This window comes from Protopterus annectens, chromosome 8.part0 (genome assembly GCF_019279795.1).
Source record: "Protopterus annectens isolate FY-2018-M chromosome 8.part0, PAN1.0, whole genome shotgun sequence".
Lineage (NCBI taxonomy): Eukaryota > Metazoa > Chordata > Ceratodontiformes > Protopteridae > Protopterus > Protopterus annectens.
In genome coordinates, this window is record NC_056741.1 from 1,915,346,509 (window position 1) to 1,915,374,481 (window position 27,973).

At 38.8% G+C, this 27,973-nt stretch overlaps 1 protein-coding gene across 1 annotated transcript in view; it reads left to right on the top strand.

Annotated features, from left to right (window-relative positions):
- Nucleotides 1–27,973, top strand: part of BBS2 (Bardet-Biedl syndrome 2) — a 1,992,563-nt gene that overhangs the window by 1,346,290 nt on the left and 618,300 nt on the right. Inside the window, exon 10 of the mRNA XM_044079541.1 lies at nt 10,612–10,759. Within this exon, the coding sequence (XP_043935476.1) occupies nt 10,612–10,759 (148 nt within the window). The remainder of the gene's footprint in view (nt 1–10,611; nt 10,760–27,973) is intronic.

Consider the following 27,973-nt stretch of genomic DNA (forward strand, 5'->3'; position numbering starts at 1 on the left):
ATTTTTCAAATTATTTGCTTGTGCTCAGACGGACACAGTACAACTATAGCAAATGCCTGTATAACAAGTTAAACATCTCCTTTTGGATAAGATATACATATACATTATGCAATACCATATTATTTGCTGATATTTAGCCCTTATCTCTTTTTATTTGTTTAACATCTTCTGAAAGTCAGTTGAATATATCAACATAATAGCGTTTGCTTGGGGATTTTTATCACAATATTGCAAGACAGATGATTGTTTGATTCTCATTAGGCATAAGTCTATTTGAAGCACATTCTCACTAGATCATGTTTATTAATATCTTTTGCATAGCACCATGTTAGGTGTTACACACTAGTCTCTGCCGTTTTACCATAGAGGCATTTGCATTTTGGTAAGAACCTTCTGTTTTTAGTATTGATCAAAGTGTGTAACCATTTGGATTTCACAACTTGGTTATGTATTATTATTTGGTCTCTTTGCATCTCACTACCCAGTATTAATATTGGATTGGTTAAGACAATTTTCCTTGAGTCTTTTTTGGAGGTTGGTTCGGTTGTACAATAATTGATTATCTTAATACTAATACTAATTTGACATAAACACATCACATTTGGTCTTGACATATGTACAATCTATTGTCATGGATCTTAATGATATGGTACATGGATTATGCGCAGATAAAGATGATATTCATGTATTTGGGATTGATTCGAATAACATATCTGCTGCCAGTGGTACGTCTGATCCAGTTGACGATTATAGTATATTATTTACTCAATTTGGTAAAAAAAATTAAAACATTACGTTCCAACATCTGGCACTCCAGATTATTTAAGGCATACAAACATCAGAATATAGCCCCGAGGGGTCTTAGAACTAAATTACAGCCTTTGGTTGGTCAACCGGATGACCTGTTGATCAAGGAGTGGAATGTTGCACAACAAGATTCAGCCATGATGTTTGTCAACATTCTGTCTTCATTTTATGACAGGACCATTCAAACCAATATTTGTGATGTGCAGGAAATGTGTAAAAAAATTAAAGCTATATGAAAATCAACCGAGCTTTCAAGAATCACTTAGCAAGTTATCCAAAGATCTTTCAGCCTTTGAAAAAACTCTTAAAGAAAAGAAATTAAAGAAATTCACCAGAGATATTGAGGATTATAGAAGGGAGAAACCCTTTGAACTATATAAAGCGGTACGATTTGCAGAGGGTACCAAAAATTTTACACACACATGACAAAGGTGGCCCAGATCAATACTTAAAAGGGGTACATCATCCAAGAGGAGTTTGGGGGAAGAATCATCTACTACTGATACTGAATCCACTAATATGTCTGATTCTCCCACTCCCAAAAGGGTACGCAGTGCTGATCACCCTTTAGGCACAGACACAGGGGGGGAACGGAAGCATAAGAACGCTAGAGGAACTGTTTTTGTCAATTGTGAAATGAACATAGACTGTTCAAATGTGCATAACATTTCTGATTATGTATTAACACCCATGGAAGAGCTTTTGCTGAATAAAGGTCTAGGTTTTATTCCTGGTTTCTTTGTTGATGAAAGCACATTTGCATCAGATGTTATAGATTTTTGTCGAAGACTGAACTTAAAAATATTTTTCGATCAACAGGATTTAACTCAAAGATCCACTGAATTTCGATTCTTACCCTCCAAGTTTTGTCCTCCAATGGACAAACACGTAGCCATATTCCAGAATGCTGTTCTCAAAGATCTACACCACCAGTTGGGCACAGGAAACACCATCAGAAATAATCTTAATGCTCAGGAACAACAGGCACTTACCAATCTTAGAAATAATACAGACATCACTATTCTTCCTGCTGACAAGAGTGGGGCCATTGTGGTTATGAATTCCAGTTATTACTGGGCTGAAGGTAAAAGACAAGTGTCAAATACTCAGCATTATCTACATATGCCCATTGACCCCACACCCAAATTCAAACAGGAAATAGATAACTTTTTACAGTTTGCTGTTGAAGAGGGCATTATCAGTGTAAAAATGAAATTTCATCTTAGTGTTCAGGATCCAGTCAAACAATATTTGTATCTTTTGCCCAAAATTCATAAATCCCTTTCTACACCTCCTGGTAGACCTATTGTTTCAGGCATTGGATCACTGACGGAACCTTTATCAGTTTTCCTGACTCAATGTCTAAAGCCCCTGTTGTCACATGTACGGGCTAGACTACAGGATACTACTGAATTCCTTCAGATTGTCTCTGAATCACAACTGGAAGCTAATTGGATTATGTGTACTCTAGATGTCACATCATTATATATCAGTATACCACATTGGGCAGGTCTAATGGCATTGGAATATTGGCTGCTTAGGACCAACCTCTATAGTCCGGGATTCAATACCTTACTTATCTGTATGGCCGAACACGTTCTAACTAAGAATGTGTTCTATTTTCAAGACCAATGTTACTGGCAAATTCAGGGCACGGTGATGGATGCTTCTTTTGCACCTATCTATGCAGATCTCTTTATGGGATATGTGGAAGATCAGATTATATATAATGAAACACACAATCTATATTTGCCTGAAATGGATATTTGGAGACAGTACCTGGACGACTGTTGGTTGGTTTGGAAAGGGGGAATTGAGTATTTTATGGAATTTGTGGAATATTTGAATAGCAATAAATGGGGTGTTAGATTCACAGTAAACCATGACACACACCAAATTGATTTTTTGGATGTCCACTTAAGTAAGGAAGTGGATAACACTCTTCGTACCACTGTGCATAGAAAATATCCACAATATAACAGTCTTCCACATGCCTCTAGTCTCCACCCTAAACACATCATAAGAAATATTCCCAAATCTCAATTTATCAGAATTAAGAGAATATGTTCATCTCATGTAGACCTTCAGCAGTGTCAGAATGATCTTTCGAACAGATTCATACAGCGTGGGTATAACAAAATGGATGTCCAATCTGCAGCTAGCATGATCAACAACTTATCCAGGGACAGTTTATTAGGCTATAAAGACAGGACTGCACAGTCCTCAGGTCAGCTACTTAGATTACTAACTACTTTTGGCAGGAATACCTACCAATTACAAGACATTATCAGTAATCATTGGAATATACTGCGAACCAACACACATCTTGCCAAGTGGTTAGATGACAGATGTCTTTACTCCTACCGCAAAGGCAAAACTTTAGGATTACATTTCTTACATTACAAAAGAATCACATCTCAGGATGTCTGCATGACCCAGACTACTCTATTAGGAGATAGATTAATTGGCTGTCATACTTGTGGTCATTGTTCCTTCTGTAAATATATATTCACAACAAAGGAATTCACTAGCAAGAATACAGGCAGGATATTCAACAGTAATCATTTTGCCAGTTGCAGCACGGACTGGGTGATCTATTTGGCCACATGTACATGTCGGGCATTTTATATTGATCAAACTTCCAGACAGTTGCTTATTCGTATCTCTGAGCATTTAGGTGACATTAGAAATGCTAGGGCTACTAATGCTCTGTACAAACATACTGTTTTACACAAGACGGCTCAATTCTCTTTCATTTGTATTGACAAGATTGTTGGCCACAGAGCATTTAAAACTGGATGGCATAAATTGTTAAACAGCAAGGAAACTAAATGGATAATCAAATTGGGTGGTTTGTTTCCACCAGGCCTTAATGACAAGTTATAAATCATTTGTTATTACTATTCTAATATGGTTATAAACATTTTTATTTTTAGCTTCTATCTTGACATAGTTTTCACTGGTCTGATATGTCTATCATTACTATTTATTAATATGTTTTCAGAAGTATAATTTTGGAATACATGTTAGTTTCTAATTATGATGGTTTATTGTGGGCTATATTTCTCTTTTTTTCCACTGTTCTATCTTATTTACATTATGTGGTCATGAATTAGATTAATATCTTATTTATAATTTATCTAAACAGGAAATGATGTCATATGCTTTGTTTGAATCATGTATAAATAAGGACTGTTCAATCATTTTGACCATACCACTGAAGAAAGCTAACTGCTGAAACCGGTTTGGTTGATAATAAGTCAGTTTTTTGCTACACCTACTCAGGGTGCTGGATTTTGTTTTTTGTATTCAAGGTTGGTTTATCCGTGCATCAACCGTACGTGCTAGCCTGCTCTTCTGTACTTTCATCCTATAACCCAGGAAGTCTTCAGAATAAATTAATTCCCAGTAGACTTTAGTCAAATATGACAGCAATTAAATATCAATTAAGATATCACAATACAGTGACAGTATACAAATCTAAAACTAAGATGTAGTAATATAAATAAAATCATTTTGAGTAAACATTTGATACAGATAAAATGCTTGTAATAAAAACATATTTCACTAAAACTATAACCCTAAAAATCTATGCTAAAAAGGAGCTATAGGAAACCATCTCAAAGACATAATGTTTTAATTTTCAAAAATGGTTGAATAGAACTCTGTTCATTCACCCCTGGTTTCTGAAAAGCATGTAATCTAAACTGCCACCTCGCTTCTTGTGCCTTCAGTCTCGTATTCATATTTCCCCATCGTGGATTGTATTTTATTTGTTCCAAAACTGCAAATTTAAATTTCTTAAAACTTACACACAATAGAATGTTTGTCTAGGGCATTTTTCCTTATTCTTTTTTGTTATTTCATAGTTATGTTCATAAATACCTTTCTTAAAACATCTCTCAGTTTTGCCTGCATAAAAAACAGGGCAGCTAAAACACTTAGCAAGGTATACAACATATTTGGATTGACAATTACCACTGCAAAATTCTAAGGAAGAGCCCAAGTAATTTTCTAACACTAAATTCCTTTTTTCGAGAATATAGGGACATTGGGCACACCTTTCACATTTAACTGTCCCATGTTTAAATATTCTCTTGTAAACATGCTTATTTTCAAACCATTCTTTAAGATTATACCCTGTTATGAAGCAAAATGTAGAATTTGGCCCTAGTAATTGAAAAATGCCAGGGTTGGCTCATAAAATATTCCAATTCTTTTTGGTAATGTTCATAATTTCCCCTGAATGGGGACAATGCTGTATTATCAAAGCTTTTTCATAATTATTCCCTCTTGTGTTCTGTTTTCCAAAGTACAAACCAATACCTAACTGGGGTTTGTATCATGTGCCCCACTGAGATTGAACATAATTCCTTATCTCTCTTACCACATGGTCAGGAATACCCACTTTTAATAAACATATTTTCTATGATATCTAATTCTTTAATCATTTCATCAAATAGAGATGTCATTCTAGCTATTTGGATGCACTGACCCATGACAATACTCTTCTTTTGACTCAAGAGGTGGAAGCTAGCATAATCCAAGTAAGAACTACTAAAGGTAGGTTTTCGATAGACCTTAGATTTAAGCCCATTGTTAGTGTGTGCTATAAAGGTGTCCAAATAGTTGATCTGTTGTTTGTTAAAATAAGTAAATTTTAAGAAGCTTGTGGTACTCAAGAAATTTCAGTATTTCCTCCTCTGTGTCACTCCATAAAATAAAGATGTCGTCCAAAAATCTAACCGCTAATGAGTGTTACTCATTTTGAGTGTTTTCTGTTTACTGCAGACTTTCTGGTAATAAGATTTTTTCCTCATCATCATGATATCTTTGGGGGATGTTAGTCGCTAAATGATATGTCTCTTCTTGAACACAGTTTGACTGTATCTCTTAAATTACTGTCTCTATGGTAGAATAGGCAAGAAATGTGTTACCTTAGCTAGATGCAATACTGGAAGTTCCCATTTGTTTGTACATTTTGTTTATCCAACTAGAAATGAGATGGTCACATGCCTGAAAATTTGTACTTGACCAAAATATACTTTCCCTGAATGAGGCCAATGTAATCAGAGTTTACCTATCTCATGAAGTGCAGTGGACTTGAAACTGATTACATTATGTTTGGGGATACAAAGTGAGAAATCAACTGTAGAGGAAGAGTGTGTGTGTGTGGAGGGGTTAAAAGGATTTGCTTCTTCAAAGAAAAAACTCCAGGTTTCAAAATGGGTTAATTTTGCTATGTTCCATCACCTATTTTGAAGTATGTTTTAGATTTGTTGATGCAGTGAAATCAATTAAAACCATGAACTTGCCAGTAATGTTAGGTGCACTTGAGAATTCAGTCTTTGTTAACCTTTAAAACTTAGATTCTCCATGAATTCTCTACTTGGTAGATAAAACTTCCTCTGGCTGGTTTTGTACCTGCCCCTGATTCCTTGATAACTGTCTTCCATTTACAGTTCTTCCCCATTAAATGCATTTGGTTTGATTCGTAAAGGCCCCAGACTACTTTTGAAACATTTTTTGAGGTTTATTCTGTTCCCTTCTGATTTTATGAGTACAAGTTGGTAATTTTATTTGTCATTTGGTTTGGTAATTTTCTCTGTTTATCACTTTTGTTTCTGCTAATTGTGCTGCTTCCCTTTGTCCCCTGGCATTAAAATATTGCCACCCTATCATGGCTTGGATCTTCTTACCTAATTTTATGTCAGGGTTTTGGCCTTTTTTGTAATCACCCCTTATTCTACTAATAGCAGTGTCTGTTGTAAATAAATCATTGATGCCAAAACTTGCAATAAATATGGTTATTACTTAGACTGTCTGCATTTGTCTGAGTTTTATCATAATTTGCAAAGTGTAATGTACCTCTGAGAGGGCAAAAAAAGCAGATTCATACATTTTTCGTCAGAACAACAGGTTCAGGAAAGATCTTAGCTTCTCTGTGTTGGTTTTGTAATCACTTTGGACAGGTGGAGGTGGAGTTCCTTCATTTTCTTAGCCTCTCTCTCCTCCTAGTTCTGACCTGACCTTAGCAGATACATTGTTTTTGAGTGGTAAATCTCTGAGATATGAAACTACATTATCATGGAAAGTAATTTTAAAATGAGGGACTGGTGAATGAGTGCCTTATACATTGATAAGTAAAATTTTTTGGGGGGGTGAATTAAAGAGGAAAGATTGCGGAAGAAAAAGGGAGCATGTTAAACAGAGTGTAACTTTTTTTCTTTACCAAAAGATTGGTAACTTAGAATAAATGTGAGTTTGAGTTTTGATCTTAGAATAAATGTGTCAACAGTGAAACCAACTGTAATGTGGTAAAATAATTTAAAATTTTCTACCTGCCATAACAAAGAGGGAAGAAGCTCTGTAAATGATACAGGAAGTCTATGGGCTTTTTAGCAGTATGGGATTAGGGGGAGTGGCTGGGGCAGGTGAAACTTGAGATACCCATCCTGGGGTAAGGTGGGCTGGTTTCCTGCTATTGATACCAGCTGGAAACAAGGTGAAGAAGCATGCACTGCATAGAATGAGACACATGTTTTGGTCTCCCAGACTGATGACACATTGTAGTCTACTACTACTACTACTTTCGGCTGCTGCTGTTTAGGGGTTGCCACAGCGGATTATCTGTTTCCATTCCTTCCTGTCCTCTGCATCTTGCTGTGTCATACCAACCATCTGCATGTCCTCTCTCACCACATCCATAAATCTCATCTTCGGCCTTCCTCTTTTACTCTTACCTGGCAGCTTCATCCTTAGCATCCTTCTCCCAATATACCCATCATCACTCCTCAGCCCATGTCCAAACCAACACAGTCTTGCCTCTCTGGCTTTGTCTCCAAACTGTCCAACCTGAGCTGACCCTCTAATATACACATTCCTAATCCTGTCCATCCTTGTCACACCCAATACAAATCTTAACATCTTTAACTCTGCCAATTCCAGCTCTGACTCGTGACTCATGTAACATAGCTGATCTCACTACCATCTTGTAGACCTTCCCTTTCACTCTTACTGGTACCTGTCTGTCACAAATCATTCCTGTCACTCTGCTCCACCCACTCTACCCAGCCTGCACTCTCTTCTTCACCTGTCTTCAACATTCACCATTACTTTGAACTGTTGATCCCACATATTTAAACTCAGCCACCTTCGCCAGCTCTACTGCCTGCATCCTCACCACTCCTCTGTCCTCCGTCTCATTCGCACGCACACATATTCTGTCTTAGTCCTGCTGGCCTTCATTCCGCTCCTCTCTAGAGCACATCTCCACCACTCCAGGATCTCCTCAACCTGTTCCCTACTCTCACTACAAATTTCACTATCATCTGGAAACATCACAGTCCACGGGGACTCCTGTTTGATGTCGTCTGTCAACCTGTCCATCACCAGTGCAAATAAGAAAGGGCTTAGAGCTGAGTCTTGATGTAATCCCACCTCCACCTTGAATGCATCCATCATTGCAGACCTCATTACTGTCACATTACCCTCGTACATATCCTATACCTCTCTTACATACTTCTCTGCCACTCCCGACTTCCATATACAGTACCACAAGTCCTTTTTAGGCACCCTGTCATATGCTTTCACTAAGTCCACAAAGACACAATGCAACTCCTCCTGACATTCTCTATACTTCTTCATCAACACCCTCAAAGCAAACATTGCATCAGTAGTGCTCTTTCCCCACATGAAACCGTACTGCTCCTCACTAATAATCACCTGCCGCCTTAACCTAGCTTCTACTACTCTTTCTCATAACTTCATTATGCGGCTGATTAATTTTATCCCTCTGTAGTTACTACAGCTATGCACATCACCCTTATTCGTAAAAATCGGTACCAATACACTTCTTCTGTATTTCTCAGGCATCCTCTCACTTTCCAAGATTTTGTTTTTAAACAGCTCCATGTTTCCACAGGTATGTCATCTGGATCAGCAGCCTTTCCATTCTTTATCCTCTTCATAGCCCTTACTTCCTCCTTGCTAATATCCGTTGCACTTCCTGATTCACTATCCCCACATCATCCAACCTTTTCCCTCTCTCATTCTCTTTATTCATCAGCTCCTCAAAGTACTCCTTCCATCCTGGCCTGTGAGTACATTTCCCTCATTATCCTTTATCACCCTAACTTCCTACACATCTTTCCCAGCTCGGTCCCTCTGTCTAGCCAATCGGGTTCTTTTCTCCCTCCTTAGTGTTCAACCTTTGATACAATTCACCATACACCTTATCCTTAGCCTTTGCCACCTCTCTCTTCACCATATGTCTCATCTCCTTGTTCTCCTGTCTTTCTTCATCTATCTGACAATCCCACTTCTTCTTTGCCAACCTCTTCCTCTGTATACTCTCCTGTACTTCCTTGATCCACCAGCAGATCTCTTTGTCCTCTTCCTTTTGTCTAGATGTCATACTAAGCACTTTTCTAGCTGTCTCCCTTACCACCTCTGCTGTAGTTGTCTGGTAACTCTTCTCTGCCACCCAGTGCCTGGCTAAACTTTTCCATGAACTTCACCTCACAATCATCCTTTTTCAACTTCTACCATTTGATCCTTGGAACTACATTCACTCTCCATGTCTTCTTGATCGCCAGCGTCATCCTACAAACCACCATCCTATGCTTTCCCCTGTCACCACTTTACAGTCTCTAATCTCCTTCAGACTGCCATCCTGCATATAATCCACCTATGTTCATCTTCCTTCACTCTTGTACGTCACCCCATGCTCCTCCTCCTTTTTAAAGTACGTATTTACCATAGCCACGTCCATCCTTTTCACAAAATCCACTACTGTCTGACCTTATACACTCCTCTTCTTAACACCATACCTACCCATCACCTCCTCATCCCCTGTGTTCCCTTCATCAACATGCCCACAGAAATCTGCTCCAATCACCACTCTCTTGCCCATGGGTACACTCTCCACCACTTCATCCAAGTCACTCCAACATTTTTCTGTCTCATCCATCGCACACCAAACTTGTGGAGCATATGCACTAACAACATTCATCATCACACCATCAATTTCCTGATGACACATTTTAGTATTGCAGGCCCCACTTCAGCAAAACACATCTAGTCACCAAGAGGAGATTAGGGACCAGACAAAATACCATCTAATCCCCACTGGATGATGATGTCCACAATCCACAGCTTCTTCCCTTGGTCACCCAGTATCCTGGTGCACTGAATATGAGTGAGAAACGGACAAGTCTAGTAGTAGTAAATGGATCTTGATGATCATGGAGCCAGGGTGCCAAAAAAGCGAGAAGAAATAAAAAAATATATTTAAGTGGTTGTGTTAAATGGAGGGGGGGGCAGGGAGTTCTGAGCTACCAGTCTAGTTATGTAGACTTGTCTGCTTCACTGTTCTTTCTGCAGCATACATTAACAACAATGCAGTTTTAATTTGTTATACCACAGTCATGTTGTATATTACATGTTATTTTGGTGTAACAGTATGTGTATTTGTAAAAATTATCCTTAAGTTATATAAAATCATTTTCATAATGATATATAAATATTATCTTCAGACTAGCTGTAGTAGGAAATCAGAATGTCAGGCTTTCAGAAACTTTCTTTGACTATAGCTCAACCTTAACTGAATTTGTTATGATGGATTTGCAGAGAATAATTTACTCAACTGCAAAAAAGTTTGGTTGCAGTCCTTAGAAATAGTACATCACTATTACAAAGTTTAATTGGCCTTGTCAATTTCAGATTCGTCAAATAGTACTGCAAATCTCAATGTTATGAAGGTAGTACAGATGATCTTATGTTCTCACTTATTTTTCTTTCTAGCAGGCTGTGGTTGACACACAGGTGGGAGAAACAGATGCTCAGATGGGGGTTATCCCAGTGAGCACACAGCTGCAAACAGCTCTTTCAGTTAATTTGGGATCTGAAAGCCAATCTCCTCATGTAGAACTGAACATTTCAACATCAAATGGTAAGAATTCTTATTTATACAGCATTTTTTTGCATAACAAAATATATTTCTAATTTTAATTGTCTTTTTTCAAACCTGTTATTGAAACAGAATGGGGTAGTACTGTACAAAACTGTAATCCACATTGCATTGAAACAACTGCACAATGTGTTAAAGTAGCAGCAGAATGTGTTGTGAATTTATCACTTATGTGGCTACTTTGTGGTGTAATACTGAGTATTTTAAATGCATAATTAATACATTTGGGTAGCAAAAGACATAATGGGTTACTGTTCAGTATCATAAGACTGTCATAACTGCAAGTACTGGAATACTGAGACTGAAGGAATGAAAATGAAAACTTGCATATACCAAATTTATGAGTCTCACAACATAGAGTCTTAAAAATGTGGTGCAATTAAAGGAAAATCAGTACCGACAACAAATGAAATATTCATAAATTGTTAATAAGGAGTATGACAACATCAAGGAAAGTGAAAGGAATGCTTAAGTGCGTAAAAGGAGGTATTACTGCAGAAAGCTCATTATACCTTACCACAGACATATGTTGGTCTCTGTACAATAACCCCTCACCCTGAAGTACAGGTTATTTGCTCTTGTGGTGTGTGTCATCCTTGCATTAACCATTAACCTTGATCTGCAGTACTTTTATTTTCTCTGCATTTGTTTAAAGATTTAGAAATCCAACCATTGTCTGTAGCGAGAAAAACAAATGTTTCACCAGTGTCACAAGGAACACCACAACCACAAATGTTAATAAAAAAATAAAACTAGATTAACCGTAAAGATGTTTATGATGATGACCACTGCAGCATTTAGGTTATGTATTTGTGGGAAAATGCTGCATATGGATGTCCCCCGCATCTGTCTGACTTACAAAGCCTTTGTGGACATCTGCAGAATAGAGGGGAGCTCCTCCCTTACCCCACAGTGCTTACATGACTTATGGCTAAATGGAAGAGAACCCACACACATTTTCATGTTCCCCCGACAGAGTGATCAGTCAACAGTTTGTCTGTCATTTGCTCCCTTCCAGCAGCTTTTAGAGAAAAACAGTTAACCATTCTGTGAACTGTTTTATTAGCTGTTATGAAGTATTGATGTAATTTGCTGTTTGGATAAATTACTATAATCCACAGAAAAAAGAAGAACCGAGGTCCAGATCCACTCAAAAAATACTGTTTATTGAGCGCTTTCGTCTCTCTAATGGAAACTTCCTGAGAATGAAGTACACATTACTCAACAACCCTTTTATATAAAACATATAACAATCACCTGTGCAAATAATGAAATTTCTTAAAGCAACAAGACCATAAAATGTAAAAGCATAATATAAAAGCATAACAAAATATCTATTGTAAAACACATGCATTATATGAGAACGAACAAAGGAATACATAACTTCATATGCACATGTGAACACTCTTAAAAACAGTTTGACATATTAAAACCATCTTTATAGAAAAAATTGTGCTTTTATTCTTAAAACAGAACTGATGGACACAGCACTATTTAGTCCTGGGCTCACTGTTACATTTGTTTTAATTTGCCATTTCAGTTCTGCTAATTCCAGGAAGTCATTCAAGGGTCCCCCTCTTTCTCCTAGATTAATTTGTTCAGTAACAACAAACTTAAAGTTATGTTCTTCACTGGCATTAATATGGGCTGCTAATGCATTTTTTTCATCCTTCCTATTAATATCATAATAATAATACTGATAAATCCTACTCTGTAATGCATTTTTCGTTTTGCCAATGTAGTAACAAGGACATTTTGAGCATAGAGCCAAATAGACCACGCCTTTGCTGTTACATGACATTTTCCCTTTTATAATATATTTCCCATAGTTAGGGATCAAAATGTCTTTCCCTTCAACAATGTGTTGGCACTGTAAACAGTATCCACATTTAACCATATCTACACCTTTATCTGGCCCCTGTTTTTGTCTCTCTAACATGTTTTTTATACTACAATCTCTTTTGTATACAATGTTTGGGGCTGGTCCTACTTAACTGTACCTGGTCTGTGTCAATGCAGAAGATGTTCCAGTTGTGTTGAATGATATTCTTAATATTATAAAAATACTAGTTAAACTTAAAAATAGCTGATTTTTTGAAGGTATTACTACTAACCTGTCCTACCTCATTTTGAATACCTCCCCCTGTTCCAAGCAGGGGTGTAAATGTCCACTCAACCTTTTCTTTTGTAACTTATTGGAGAATGTTCCCCACATACCTCGCAGGATTGCCCATATTTTCCAGCATATCTTAAACTCTTCTTGTTCGGAAATCATCCTAGCCAGTCTAACCCCTTGTCCCTTTGCCAATGTCTTCTTTTGATGTAGGGGGTGACAGCTATCAAAATGTAAAAGGCTATTTGAGAATGTGGGTTTCCGGAAGATGGTGGAGAGTTTTCAATATTTTCCGTATTGTCACCATTACTGTTAGCATCAGTCACATTAGCTGTAGTCACATCAATATTAGCACCTGTCCTTTCCTGCCCTCTAGGTGGTAAAGGGTAGGCTCTATTCTCCCCATATACCTTTTCATCTCTCCTAAGCTTGTGTATTTTTCTTTCTTTCATATCTCTGATTGCAGTATCAATTTTCTCAAACATTTTAAAATAATCAACTTTTTTAAAACTCAGACAGTAAATCCCTTTTAATACTTTCACCTACAGCATTAATTTTGTTCAGTAAATCAGGCATTTTACATTCATTGTCTCTTTTGTCTCTAATGAGACAGTTTGGGCAGTCGCGGTGGTGCAGCGGTTAGAGTTGTCACCTCACAGCAAGAGGTTCTCCAGTTCGATCCTCGGCTGGCGTGCCTTCTGTGCGGAGTCTGCATGTCCTCCCTGAGGCCGCGTGGGTTTCCTCCCACATCCTAAAGACATGCTGTAGGTGGATTGGACACTCTAAATTGGCCCTAGGTATGAGTGCGTGTGCGTTTGCGTGTGTGTGTGCGCCTTCTGTGGAAGGTTGGGCGCTGGGCTGGCAACTCGATACTGTAAAACTCCACTGCCAATCATGAGCGGACCGGTGAACCGCTGTGGCGACCGCTAACCGGGAAAAGCCGAAAGAAGAAGTCTCTAATGAGACATTTTAAAAGTTCACAGCCATTTTTGTTAAAAAGTTCCAAAAGCTCCAGGTGTAGTAAAGAGTCTCTTACCAGGCCAGTTGGAAACTTCCACAGTTTAAGGCCCTTTGATATTCTTTCAGTCCGTACACACTCATTAAGATAGTTGTTCTCCAGTTGTAATTTTTGATATTCCGTGGTTAGTTTCTCAAGGTTAGCCAGTTGTTTATTCAAAGTTCCAGTATTTTCTGTTGGAACCCGTCGAAATTTGTTTTTCTAGTCCTTTTCCCCTTCCAACCATTGTAGCAAACTGTTTCTGCCATTGTAAGGGGCTCCCCGCCTCTCACTTCCTGGATTTAACATCATGGGCACTGTCGTATGCAAATCTAGTGCTGCTGATTGGCTATAATTCACCATATGCAAATATAGCATTCCTGATTGGCTAGAAGTCACTGACTGTATTCTCTGTGTTGGTGTGATACCAGAATTGTCTAAACGGCACAGAATTTCCACAGAGCTATTGATTCCTGCTCCATTCAGGCCCAGATCACTCCTCATAGCCTGTGATGTTGAATTGTAGGCTTATTGGGTCATTTTATCCATCCGAACAACCAAATGTGTCACTGTATTATTTAAGGCTTAAATGGCTTGAGCCAAAGAAGTAAATGAATCAGTGTCCTCAGTTACCTCCATCCCAAACAATGAAGGTTAAAGGCACACCAACTAATAATCCACAGAAAAAAGAAGAACCGAGGTCCAGATCCACTCAAAAATACTGTTTATTGAGCACTTTCATCTCTCTAATGGAAACTTCTTTAGAATGAAGTACACATTAACCAACATACCTTTTATAAAACATATAACAATCACCTGTGCAAATAATGAAATTTCTTAAAGCAACAATACCATAAAATGTAAAGGCATAATATAAAAGCATAACAAAATATCTATTCTAAAACACATACATTGCATAAGAACGAACAAAGGAATACATAACTTCACATGCAATGTGAACACTCTTAAAACAGTCTAACATGTTAAAACCTTCTTTACAGAAAAAATTGTGCTTTTAGTCTTAAAACAGAACTGATGGACACAACACTATTTAGTCCTGGGCTCACTGTTGCGTTTGTTTTATTTTACCATTTCAGTTCTGCTAATTCCAGGAAGTCATTCAAGGGTCCCCCTCTTTCTCATAGATTAATTTGTTCAATAACAAAAAACTTAAAGCTATGTTCTTCATTGGCATTAATATGGACTGCTAATGCATTTTTTTCATCCTTCCTATTAATATAACAATGCTGATAAATCCTACTCCATAATGCATTTTTCATTTTGCCAATGTAGTAACAAGGACATTTTGAGCATAGAGCCATATACACCACGCCTTTGCTGTTACATGACATTTTCCCTTTTTTTAATAGATTTCCCATAGTTAGGGATCAAAATGTCTTTCCCTTCAACAATGTGCTGGCACTGTAAACAGTGTCCACATTTAACCATATTTACACCTTTATCCAGCCCGTTTTTGTCTCTCCAACATGTTTTTTATACTACAATCTCTTTTGTATACAATGTTCGGGGCTGGTCCTACTAACTATACCTGGTCTGCGTCAATGCTGAAGATATTCCAGTTGTGTTGAATGATATTCTTAACATTATAAAAGTACTGGTTAAACTTAAAAATAGCTGATTTCTTGAAGGTATTACAACTAACCTGTCCTCCTTCATTTTTAATACCTCCTCGTGTCCCAGGGGCAACTGGAGGGGAAAAAGATTCCAGTGAATGACTAGGACAGCAATGTAGTTATTTTGAAAAACAAAGGTGTAAACTTTAAGGTGTATAATTGCAGTAACTTGAAGGGAAAGACATTTTGATCCCTAACTATGGGAAATATATTATAAAAGGGAAAATGTCATGTAACAGCAAAGGCGTGGTGTATTTGGCTCTATGCTCAAAATGTCCTTGTTACTACATTGGCAAAATGAAAAATGCATTATGGAGTAGGATGTATCAGCATTATTATGAAATTAATAGGAAGGATGAAAAAAATGCATTAGCAGTCCATATTAATGCCAATGAAGAACATAGCTTTAAGTTTATTGTTATTGAACAAATTAATCTATGAGAAAGAGGGGACCCTTGAATGACTTCCTGGAATTAGCTTTTCCTGGTACCCAGAAAAGACAGCTCCTGGTGTCCTATCCTGGACCTCTCTTTTCTAAACACATTTTTGGTAAGCCCAAAATTCAAACTGTTAACACTTCAGCAGCTGCTTCCTATGCTAGGCAAAGATGCCTGGTTGGCAGTCTTAGACTTAAAGGAAGCTTACCTGCTCATTCCAGTAAGGGAATTTTGCAGGAAATACCTACGCTTCAGAGCAGGCTCCATGCACTATCAGTTCTCTGCACTTCCCTTTGGCTTATCTACTGCGCCCAGGGTATTCACAAAGTGTCTAGCTCCAGCCATTGCATTTTGCAGGCAGAGAAATATTCAAATATACCCAGACAGAAAGCCAGGACATGCTATTAAAACATCTGGCATTTGTAAAGAAACTTCTAACCTCGCTGGGGTGCACCATAAACGAAAATAAATTTCATCTGGTACCCTGCCAACAGATTGTATTCCTGAGAGCAAGCTTGAACACAGCTTCTCAGTTGGCTTACCTCACTCCAGAGAAACAAGTTTATTTGACAGCCTACTTTAAACTACTGGCCACAAAGACCCAGCTATCTGCAAGGAAAATTTTGCAAGCCCTGGGGCTCATAGCCTCTTGCATTGTTCTAATTCCATATGCAAGACTGCATATGAGGAAACTACAATGGTATGTAAAAAGCCTATAGTGTCAACATTCTCAGGACCCTGGAATCAATTATTCGTATCATTCCTTGTATAAAGACAGAGTTCCTTTGGTGGGCAGAGGCCTGCCACCTCAACAAGGGGCTACCTTTCAATCTACCCCCTGCCACCCAAACCCTGACTACAGACACATCAGACTATGCATGGGAGGCTCACTGGGCAGGGCAGTGCATTCAGGGCAAATGGAACCCAAGACAGATGCACCTGCATATCAGCCAAAAAGAGATGTTAGCTGTACAGAATTCCCTGACAGCCTTCAAGGACCACATTCTTCCAGGACAATTATTGGTAAAGACAGACAGCACCACATTTATGTGGTACATAAACAAGCAGGGGAGACCCCACTCATACCCACTCTGCAGACTAGCCATGGCTCTGTGGAACACCGTCTTGAGCTATCAAGTGCACCTACAAGCTCAATTCCTGCCAGGCAAGCTAAATTCACTGGCAGATGACCTAAGCAGAAATCTCATGGACCCACATGAATGGAAACTGGAACCAAAAATATTCAACCTCTTGAACAAATGGGGGGGACTCCAGAGATAGACCTGTTTGCCTCCCCCCAGAACTTCCAATTGGACAAATTCTGCACAAGGACTCCCCACAGTCAAGCTTGGAAAGTGGATGCCCTGTCCTTCTCCTGGGAAAGCCTCTCGGTTTATGCCTTTCCCCCTCTGCCTCTCCTCTTGAAGGTTCTGCTAAAGGTCAAACAGGACAAACCAAGGACAATTCTTATTGCACCAGACTGGCCTCGCCAGCACTGGTACCCTCTCTTGCGCAGCATGACACTGCTGGATCCATGGCACCTACCTCGGACACCTTCCCTGCTGTCTCAGCAGGCGGGCCAGATTCTGCACCCTCAGCTTCAAACCCTGAACTTTGCAGCCTGGCTAATTCCTTGAGCTCTCCAATAGCATCCCTCAGTAAACAGGTGATAGAGGTCATTCTGGAAGCAAGGAGACCTAGTACTAGAAAATCCTACGCTGAAAAGTGGAAAAGATACTGTTCCTGGAACCAGACCCAAGGAATGGGCACTTCGGTGCCCAGTTTACCTCATATTCTTCAGTACTTAACAGAAATGCTCCACAAGGGCCTATTCTTCTCTTCAATTAAAATTCATGCCTCTGCAATTTCAGCACATTATAATACTGAACCACCCCTCTTCTCTCACCCCCTGTTAAAGCAATTCTTCAGAGGGGCTAAAAATTTAAGACCCCCCAGGCGAGCCCCTACTCCAGCCTGGAAACTTAACTTTGTATTGGAAAAACTCACTCTTCCCTCCATTTGAACCAGCTGCAACTGCAGAGCTGAAATTCCTTTCTTGGAAAACAGCCTTCCTTCTAGCCATCACTTCAACAAGAAGAGTGTGTGAATTACAGGCCCTCATGGCAGTGGAGCCCTTCATTATCTTCCATGCAGACAGGGTTTCCCTCAGGACCAATCTTTCCTTTATGCCCAAGGTGGTGTCTAGTGTGGCCTCAGTCCATTCATTTGCCTACCTTTTTTCCTAATCCACAAAACAAAGGAGAACGAATTCTGCACTCTTTGGACATGCACAGACAGCTTAGATTGTATTTGGACAGGACAAAGCCTCTCAGAAAATCTGAACAGCTGCTAGTTGACTGTGCTGCAGGAGCAGAGGGGGGAAGGCCATTTCAAAGCAAACCATTTCTAAATGGATAGCCCATTGCATTCATTTCTGCTATAAGCACCATGGAAAACCTACCCCACAGAGGATAAGATCACATTCCACCAGTTCTGCATCTACCTCTACAGCCTTTCTCAGAGAGGTCCCTACCAGGGACATCCTAGAAGCTGCTATCTGGACCTCTGTTCATACCTTCACCAAGCATTACCACATGCCTATTTTTTCTAAATCCAGAGCTGGTTTTGCCACTGCAGTATTGCAGGGCCTAATAGCTGGTCCTAATGCTCTCTAACTTCCTCCTCCCTTTCTTAGCTTTGTAATGACTGCAATAGTGAAACACGAAGAACATAGTACAGTTGTGTACACTTACCATAAATGTAGATGTTCGAGTGTATTCACTGTTGCAGTCCTGGTTACCCTTCCTCCAGCCCATTGACTTCTCTTGGCTCTACCTTTCCTTCTTGTTTGGTGTATTTGCTTTTTGTTGGAGGTGTAACTTAACATACAATTGCTTCCCATTATGGGAGCACCTGACATCTGGGGCAAGAAAAACTGATGTAATGGCATCGGCTGTACGTTTTATACCCCTGACGACTTGACGTCATGGAAGAAGGGACAGCATCCGATGCAGGAATCCAAGACTCTAGTATTCAGATCAGCTGAGGGCTACCTGCAGGCAGATAACCCAAATGTAATGACTGCAACAGTGAATACACTCGAACATCTACATTTATGTTAAGTGTACACAACTGTACTGATTTTATTCCATTATTTCACTGGTACCAAAGAAAGATGGTCCTCAGAGACCCATTCTAGACTTACTAAACATATTCTTTAGAGTAATCAGGCTCAATATGTTAATCTTCTTGTCTCATCTTCCATTACTGTAATCAAAGGAAGTTTTAGTCACTGTGAGCTTGAAGGATCTTTACCTTCACATCCTAGGCATTAACTGAAGATGAAGGCAGAGCAAAATCACTTTTGGTTTACCTCCTTGCCCTTTGGTTTGTCCACTGAACCCAGGGTTTCGTAAAATGCTTAGCCTTAATGTTTGCCCATGTAAGAATGTAAGAGATCCATGTCAGCTTTTATCTGGATGTTTGCTTAATATAAGCCTCTTCAGTGGAAGATATTCAGAGGTCTCTGTAGTACACAATGCCCTCTTCAACCCATTTGAGTTCTCCCTAAACATGCCCAGATCATGCCTAACACTAGAAAAAGGAAAAGCTTAATTTGGGCCATTACTGGACTCCGAGGAGAGAGAAGTGCTCCTACCAAAAAGAGAACCTCTCAGCTGCAAGGTCATTTTACAAGTCTGACTCAGAATACTACCTTTTGGACATAGTGTTTCTGAAGTCATTGAGCTATATGTTAACCTCCAGCCAAATGATCCTCTTTTCCGGGCTATACAGACAGAAAAATAAAGTAGTATTTCAGAAATGTTCTGGATTTGCATTGTAACCCCAAAAAGTTGTGACCAATCAAGTAATTTCATTTGTGATCCCAGAGAGACCCTAACGTTGACAACAGACATCTCAGATTTGGCTGGGCGGGAGACACATTCAGCCAACTAATGCTATGATGTGCATGAAGCAATGTATGGTTCACAAGCATATCAACCTGAAAGTGATAATGGCCCTGATTATTTCACTGAAAACATGCAAGTTGGTGTATTAACATGAAATATTGCTGGTAATAACAGATATCACTGTGGTCATGTGGTATATAAACAAACAAGGGGGTACTCACTTTTGCTAGCTGTGCCAGATATGATATGTTGTTGGAAATACCTTCTCAACTAGGTATGCATTTCTAAACCTTCTACATTCCGTAAGCCCAAAAAGAGAGTGGAAGACAGACTAAGTGGGTCCAGGCCAAAAAGCCAAGACTGGAAACTGGATCCCGGATCTTCTAGACTGTGAATTAGAGGCAAGGTGTCTCACTCAACAATAATCTTTACATGCAATAAGAAATTCCAGCCAAACGCTTCTGTTTTTGCTTATCATACTGTGACACCCCTGCAGTGGCCCAGTAATCAAGGAGCCTCAATCCTCACCACTAGCACCAGTGAGGGACATGCACATTGGGAGGATAACAAATACACACAGTAAAGTACAATTTCCCTTAAGAGCACACAGAGATCAAAGTCAGTCTGAGGCTGGTTTCTCCCTCTTTCTCCAGATCCCCAGTCAGACTCCCCACTGGCACAGCCTTAGGGTTAAGATCTCAGCTGAGTGGTCAAGCCAAAACCTCCAGCACCCTCTCTGTCCATCCAATGCTTCATGTCCCTGGCCAAGTAGCTGACACATACACTTTGAGATTTGATTTATATACAGACAGACACTCCTGGGAACGGCTGGCACAGGTTCACTAGCTATGCCCTCTTCTGCCCAGACAGTAAGGTAGTACCAACTGCCACCAACCACTCTTATCAGCTACTATAAGGCCTTTCCCAAAGGGTGACCAATTCTACTGTGTAAGGTTACTATTATCCAAGTGGTAAGTGTGTCCAAGACTTTAAGGCTATTTAAGAGTGGCCTATACAGTGTCACCAAATACATGCAAGCTGAGTTTAAATATCTCTAAACAAACCAGCCAGAATTAAAAAGTTTAAATATATTTAATAATAAATAATAAAAGAACAAGACATTGTTCAATAACTTAATACAGTGACAGAGTTCAGAATCACAGGAAATATTTTAAAACAACATTGCAGGACAGTCTCACATAAATGCAAAAACATCTACAATAATCTTACTAATTTCCTATCTATCTCTAGAAATCACTGTAATCTAAGTCTTACTTACAGAGCAACATGCAGGCATAAGTGCTGGGTGAATGTTTCTAGATCCAAGGACAAGTACAAGATGCATAAAGTCACTCTCTGAGATAGTTCATAAATTACTATTGAACATTACTGCTGGGTTATCTCAGATTACATCATTCTTTGCCACCTCTGTCTTCAGTTCCCAGGCTAACAGAAACTTAAAAAAATAGCACCTCTATGTCAGAAATACTTCTGTCAGAAGTTTGCCTAAAACTGGAAGTCATAAAAGAGTTAAACACTTTTACATTTGAAACCTGTAATTATTTCTGTTTCCAGACAATAGAAAGAACTCTTAGCTGAGATAAATACCATCGTAAAACTACTTGCTTTCCTTGAGGGTTTGCAAGTTAAACTCTGTATGTTCAGTCTTTACCATCAAACATACATTTGCATAAGCATACTTTATATACATTTCTGCTCTTTTCCAGGCGGGTTCACTGTGGTTACATTCTTAAAGCTCAGTACAGAACATACAGTTCAACACGCACTTCTGCACCAGTAGTTTAATATACATATAACATAAAGTTTTCTTACAGTTGTAAGACAAGCATACAAATCATATTACTATTCACAAATGACATAGAATTATTTACAAAATTCCAGCTAGCTGGGCTGGCAGCTTTCACACATGCAAACAGGCATGGGGTGTAAATGCCTTTTCTATCCCTTGTGTAGGGCAGCTCCTGAATGCATTTCTTCTTGTACTGTAATTACTGACGTGCTTCAAAAAGATCAGGATGGATGAAACCAGCATTCTTCTGGTTGCTAGTCTATGGTCAATGCAGTCATAGTTCTCCCAGTGGTATTCTGTATGATGTGTGTACACTGCTACTCCTATGGTTGTGTAGCCATTTAACCTAGAATAAAGGAGATGTGGTGCACCGAGAACTGAAGAGCTTCAGATTGGCAGTGTAGATGCTCTCAGCCTGATACCCTTTAAGAAACAGTTCTGTGGATCGGTGCTGCACATTTTACAGAAAGGTAACAAACCCAGTAGTATGAAATCTTACCTGTCCAAATGGAGAAGATTCTCCCTGTTGTATGCTTGTAGGTGAACAGTACCACCCCCCAAAAAAAGCTAAATATCCTTCATGACTCTTCTTCAAAAGGCTATGTTATAGGCATACCTCTCAACCTGGAAATATCAAAAATCTGGACAAAGGCCCATGAAAAATAGGTACAAATCTGTATGCCAATTAATATAAAATTTTCATACAAATGTATGCAACCCCACCCACTCCAATGGAATTGTGGGATACCAACTTTCAAACGCAAACTGAAGATGAAGGGAGAAGATGATGAACCTTAGGATTTTGTTTTTGGTGACTTGCGTGGGTTTTGAGGTAAAAGCAGGGCATTTAATGGTAGGCAATATTCTAATCTTAGCAAAAAAATAATACCATAGTTTGCTATGACCTCCAAAAGTCATTCTCCATGGTCTACTGATCAGGAGCATCGCTAGAGTTTGTGCTGCCTGGGGCTCTCTCTGAGTTTGCCACCCTTTCACCCTCACAAAATCCTAGTCAAATGGGGCCCCCCATACACAGCCCTCCCCCCTGCAGCCATTCCATTTTCCCATTGCTTTGCTATGTCACCCCATTTAACATAAACACTGTAATATGGATACTGCTTTACTTCTACAGTGATTATTTGTATTTCATTTAAAAGTTTTATTTTATAGCACAAACACTACTAGACATCTCATCTGCTGAATAAAGCAATACAGTCTCGCAATGAAAATAGACTTAGCATTAAAAATTCTCTGCCCTTGAAACTCATTTATTGAAACAGCATTGAAACCCACATTCAAAGAAAATGCATGGCTAGTGGTGGATAAAGATTACCTTTGGGCTGTTTTCAAATCATAGGCCCCTTACACTCGAAACATCTTGATACATCTTCCTGGTTGTGCTAAATTGTATTCCTTGTATACTACCAGCACACTTGTTCGAGCATATTTTAAAGTTATTGTTTTGAACATTTTTCCAGTAAGCAGTGAAACAAAATGCATGAACCAATAATGACAAAACTGCCCAATACAGAACATTTCCATCATAAAAGTCTACTCAAACTTCTACAGTTCACCAGTATCAGTAAATATGCACAATCTCTGCAGAAGTAAAAGTCATCTAAATTTTTTTGTGTCTTTCGGCTTTTCCCGGTTAGGGATTGCCACAGCGGAACTCCGGTCCGCTAATGATTGGCAGTAGACTTTCACGTGCTGGCTTGCTAGGCCTAACGCACAACCTTCAATGAAGGAACGCCCATTCATGCATGTCGACACACAGAAGACACTCTAACTGAGAATCGAACGGGCAACTTCTAACTGTGGGGTGACAACGCTACCGCAGCACCACCACCGCAGGTTAAATGTCATCTAAATAATTCCACATTAAAGAGATCTGTAGCTAATGAAGAGGTTGCTGCTAGCAAACAACTTTTACGCTCTGAGAATTGAACGGGCAACGTCTAAATGTGGGGCGACAGCGCTACCGCAGCACCACCACCGCGGGTTAAAAGTCATCTGCATAATTCCACATTAAAGAGATCTGTAGCTAATGAAGAGGTTGCTGCTAGCAAACAACTTTATATTTCATTGTTTCATCAACAAATAAAGTGCCCGTTGCCCTTAAGGAATAAATTGCCTATGTTACATTAAAAAATAAATGATAAGCTAGTAATATTGCAACAGGGAATGGATGGCAAACTAATAACAGGTCAAGTCCACAGCCAAAACCAAGAAACGACAATTAGGGACAAAACCAAAAGTAAAGAAGAGCAACAAGAACAAATACTGTCACAGAAAAAGAAAAGAGTGACTATTAATATAATCTACAGTTCTGCCTAAGATATGATTTACAGTATTTGCTCAAGAATTGGGGACAAAGTCCAGATAACAGGAGGCAAAGCACAAAGGACAAAATTCAAATATTTCTCAAATTAATTTCTAAAGTTAATAAAACAACATGTTTTGCATCAGCTGTCAACATGTGCTTTTAAATGCTAATGTGCTGCGTTGTTGGAGGCTGTAATCTTCACTGTGATTTACCATAAAGTCAAGCATTTTGCAACAGACGGAACAAACTTATCAGGAAAAAAATCAAAGGCATTCAGGCACAGTTTTGACATTTGGCACATGCAAACGTATCTCACAATTAAATTTTTCAGGAAATTTGCACTGCAAAAGGAAATGATGAAAGGGAAGTGGAGCAATCCCTACTGACAATGGGAAGTTTGCCGGTTAGGAGTTCTTTGGTATTGTAATTGTTGTTTAGGGTCATTGGAGAACTTTTAAACTCATTGCATTGTTTTATGGTAGTGTGATACCACATTTCATAAATAAGGATGCAGTTAGCAGTCCGATTTGAAAGGCTGAATGTTACTTAATTGATAGTTGTGTATTAATTTGGCAGCATCCGGTTAATTTCCTATGACAAGAACGTCTTTATGCCTGCGTTCGCTATCTGCATTGCATGTAAACATAATTACGGTCTGTCTGTGACATTTCCAGTGTATTAAGTAGAAGCATGTTGGGACCTGGCCTATTTCCGTACTTGTTATGCTTTTTACATATTGTAACAATAGCCCTGTCCCTGCAGTCCAGAGTAAATACTGTAACATTGCTTTGCAAGTATCTCTGGTAAATGAAGTGTAAATTTTCAATGTTATTTTCTACTGGTAAGATTCCCACAAGGTAGGGTTTGTCTTGTAGTGACATTGTTCTTACTTATTCCATATTGACATTATTACAGAAAGATGAAAGAATGGCGGCAATAGACTTCTACCTAAACATGCGTGGCGTGCTTACAGTTCTCAGGCAATCACAGTCATTTTCTTTGGTTGCTTTAAGCCTCCTGGTGGAACACTAACTCATTTCCAGCAGCAATAATTACAGGAAAAGAAAACACAGTCACCTGCTAGTCTGAATAATGAATGAGGTGGCAAAACACAGCACTGAAGTCTGAGCACTACAAGGGAACCGCTCTGCTCTCTCTGACAGCAAAAACTACAGTAAAACAGCACTTAATCAGATAAAGCAGGTTACAGGACTAGCAGCAATAATTACACTAAACCACTCTGCTTAATTGCATACACACACACCTGCTAGTCTGAAATGAGTGAATCGCTTTTGATCAGTAAATTGGACCAGCAGCAATAACTATAGAATAAAAAAAACAGAACTGAAGTCTGAATAATGAGGGATTGGGAGCCATGCTGCTTAATTGCGCACACACACAGACACACATACCCACACACACACACACACACACACACCTTTCCTCCCCTAACTAAGCTATGCACTGAATAATAGAACGAAAGGGAACTCCTCTGCTTAGCAGATTAACTAAGTCGCACACAGTATAATCAGATAAAATCATGCGGGCGGACTTACATAGCAATAACTGGAGTAAAAACCTCAGCACTGATTCTGAATAATGAGTTTTCATAACACTCACAGTAAGTCTCACATACTTCTGCTGCACTGAATAATGAACTACTTTCTTCTACTGTTAGCACTGTACTGCCCCAAAAAGTTCAAAATAACAGTCCAGCAAAGCTGCTGATGTCATTCACACATGCCCACTGTAGGCTAGTGATGCGTGGTGACATCAGCCATAAATTTAAAGTTAGACAAAAAATAAATTTATTACAAAAAAATTGAATCAAAGGGGCCATTCGGGAATTCGTGGCACCCCATTATTTTGCCTTCAAAACCAGTAAACACCAAGGAATTCGATATGGTTGAGAGGTATGCTTATAGGTCATTTAAATGCATTTTTTTTCAACCATTGCGCCATTCTTTACCCTGGACCTCCTTTTGTCCACCCATACTATAACAAAGAAGGGTTTTTTTTTTTTTTTTTTTGCAATTAAAGCCTCTTAAAAATAACCTCCCTCATGAATTCCAGCCCCCATGTAAACTTATCTGTCAATTGCGGCAATTGATTTTGCACCTTTTAATTGAATGACATAAAATAAGCAGTCCTAAACAGCACCAGATATGTGGGGAAATGTAAAAAATAAACCACATTGTGTAATGCCAACAACAGTAAGCTCTAGAGACTTCCAAGACAGCTGCATACTGATCAGTAGCTTAATTTCAGCTATTCCAGTGTGAAAATAGAAACTGAAAAATAAGGCCCTGGGAAATTGTCAGTCTGGGTAAAATTCAGTTACAGGCTAGTAAAGTACACTGCCGCAGTACCAGAAAAGAAGACGTTTGGGTAATGTGAAGGAAAATTAACCAGAAAGGGTGAAGAGAAAACACACTGGCTGGAAATAACCCTGCAGCTTTTTAGCAAAGAGCAGTTCAAGCTTCAACTTTGGTACAAGAGATGGCTTCCAGTAGTTTACAGGAAACAATGAATCAAATGTGCTCGGAGGTGATTAAAATAAACATTGAAACTGTTATCAAATCCAATAACAAAAAGCTGGAAAAAATAGAAACTTTAACTTAACTGTTCAGATGAACTGATACAACTGCAAAAATCAGATGTTGAATTGAAGAAAAGGCTGTCTTGAATATGATGCTTCTCAAGAAGAACTGTTTCAAGAAATGGTAGTTAGAAGACATTGCACACAGAGAAAATCTGATATTTTCTGCTGTACCAGAAATACTGGAAGGAGCAGACTGTGTTAAATTTATGAAAGCACAAATAAGCAACTGAACTCATGTTCTGCAGCAGGAGTTGATAATATTAAGGGCAAATTGAATGGATGCTCCAAACATGGCCATGAGAAAGCAGCCAAGACCTATGTTCATAAAGATCTAATCATGCCAGCAGAAAATGGTAATCCTGAACTGTGGCAGAAGGGAAAAGTATTAAAAACTATGTTTGTGGAAAAGTTATTATTCAGTTTGTCCCGCAGAAGAGAAGCAAGTTTATCAAAGCAGTCCGGGAATGTTGAGAGGCAGATGTGAAATTTAAGCTGACGTATCCAGCTGTCTTCAGAATATTTTTTCCTGGAGGATCAAAAAAATTATGCAAAACAGGCTTAGGAGGAAATAAGAGATTTTATCCAACAAAAGGTGAGCCATCAGACAGAAGGGGACTCTGCTTGTCATTCTTCTGACAATAAAGCTCATAGAGAGGCATTACCCATGATACCTTTTCCAATGTTTCAAATGCAAATGCTTAAATGAGAAGAAACACAGGAATTGACTAGAAGAATCAGGAGTTCCTTGGACTTGAACCAGAATTTGGTGCAGGGAGATGGTAATGATCAGAAAAGACCAGCAGTACTCAAATTTGTGACTAAATTGATGACTGTATAGAATCAGTCACATTTCTGAAATATAGAGTTGCAAGGAAAAGGGGCTGAGAAAGACTGCACTTCTGTTGACTTAAACGTGTTTGGTCTGTAAAGCATACATTTAACTTTGTCAGTGTTTAGAAGGACATTAAAGGAAAAAAAGAAGAAACTGTACGTAAAACAATTTCTGTTCTTATTAGTATTTTTGTAAAATCTTTCATGATCTAAACTGCATATTATGTTGTAAAACTGGTTTGTAATGTAGTGCTATAGAGAGTATTTTTGAATGCGGAGTGGAGTCTTTTCATTTACTGTTGTATGTGTTAAATATAGTGAAATACACAGGTGCCTTTTTAGTTGTAAGAAATGTAGGCTTTTCAGTATAACAAGAGAAGAAAGGCTGGACAGAAGCAAATTTGTGTTAATATGCTATAATCTTGGTCTGCTGGGTTGGAGGTAAAGTATAAAAGTGCACTGATTATTTGTAGAATTAATTTCCCTTTTTTGCAAGGATGAATGTCTAGATTTGTGTCCCTGGCTTAACCTATAA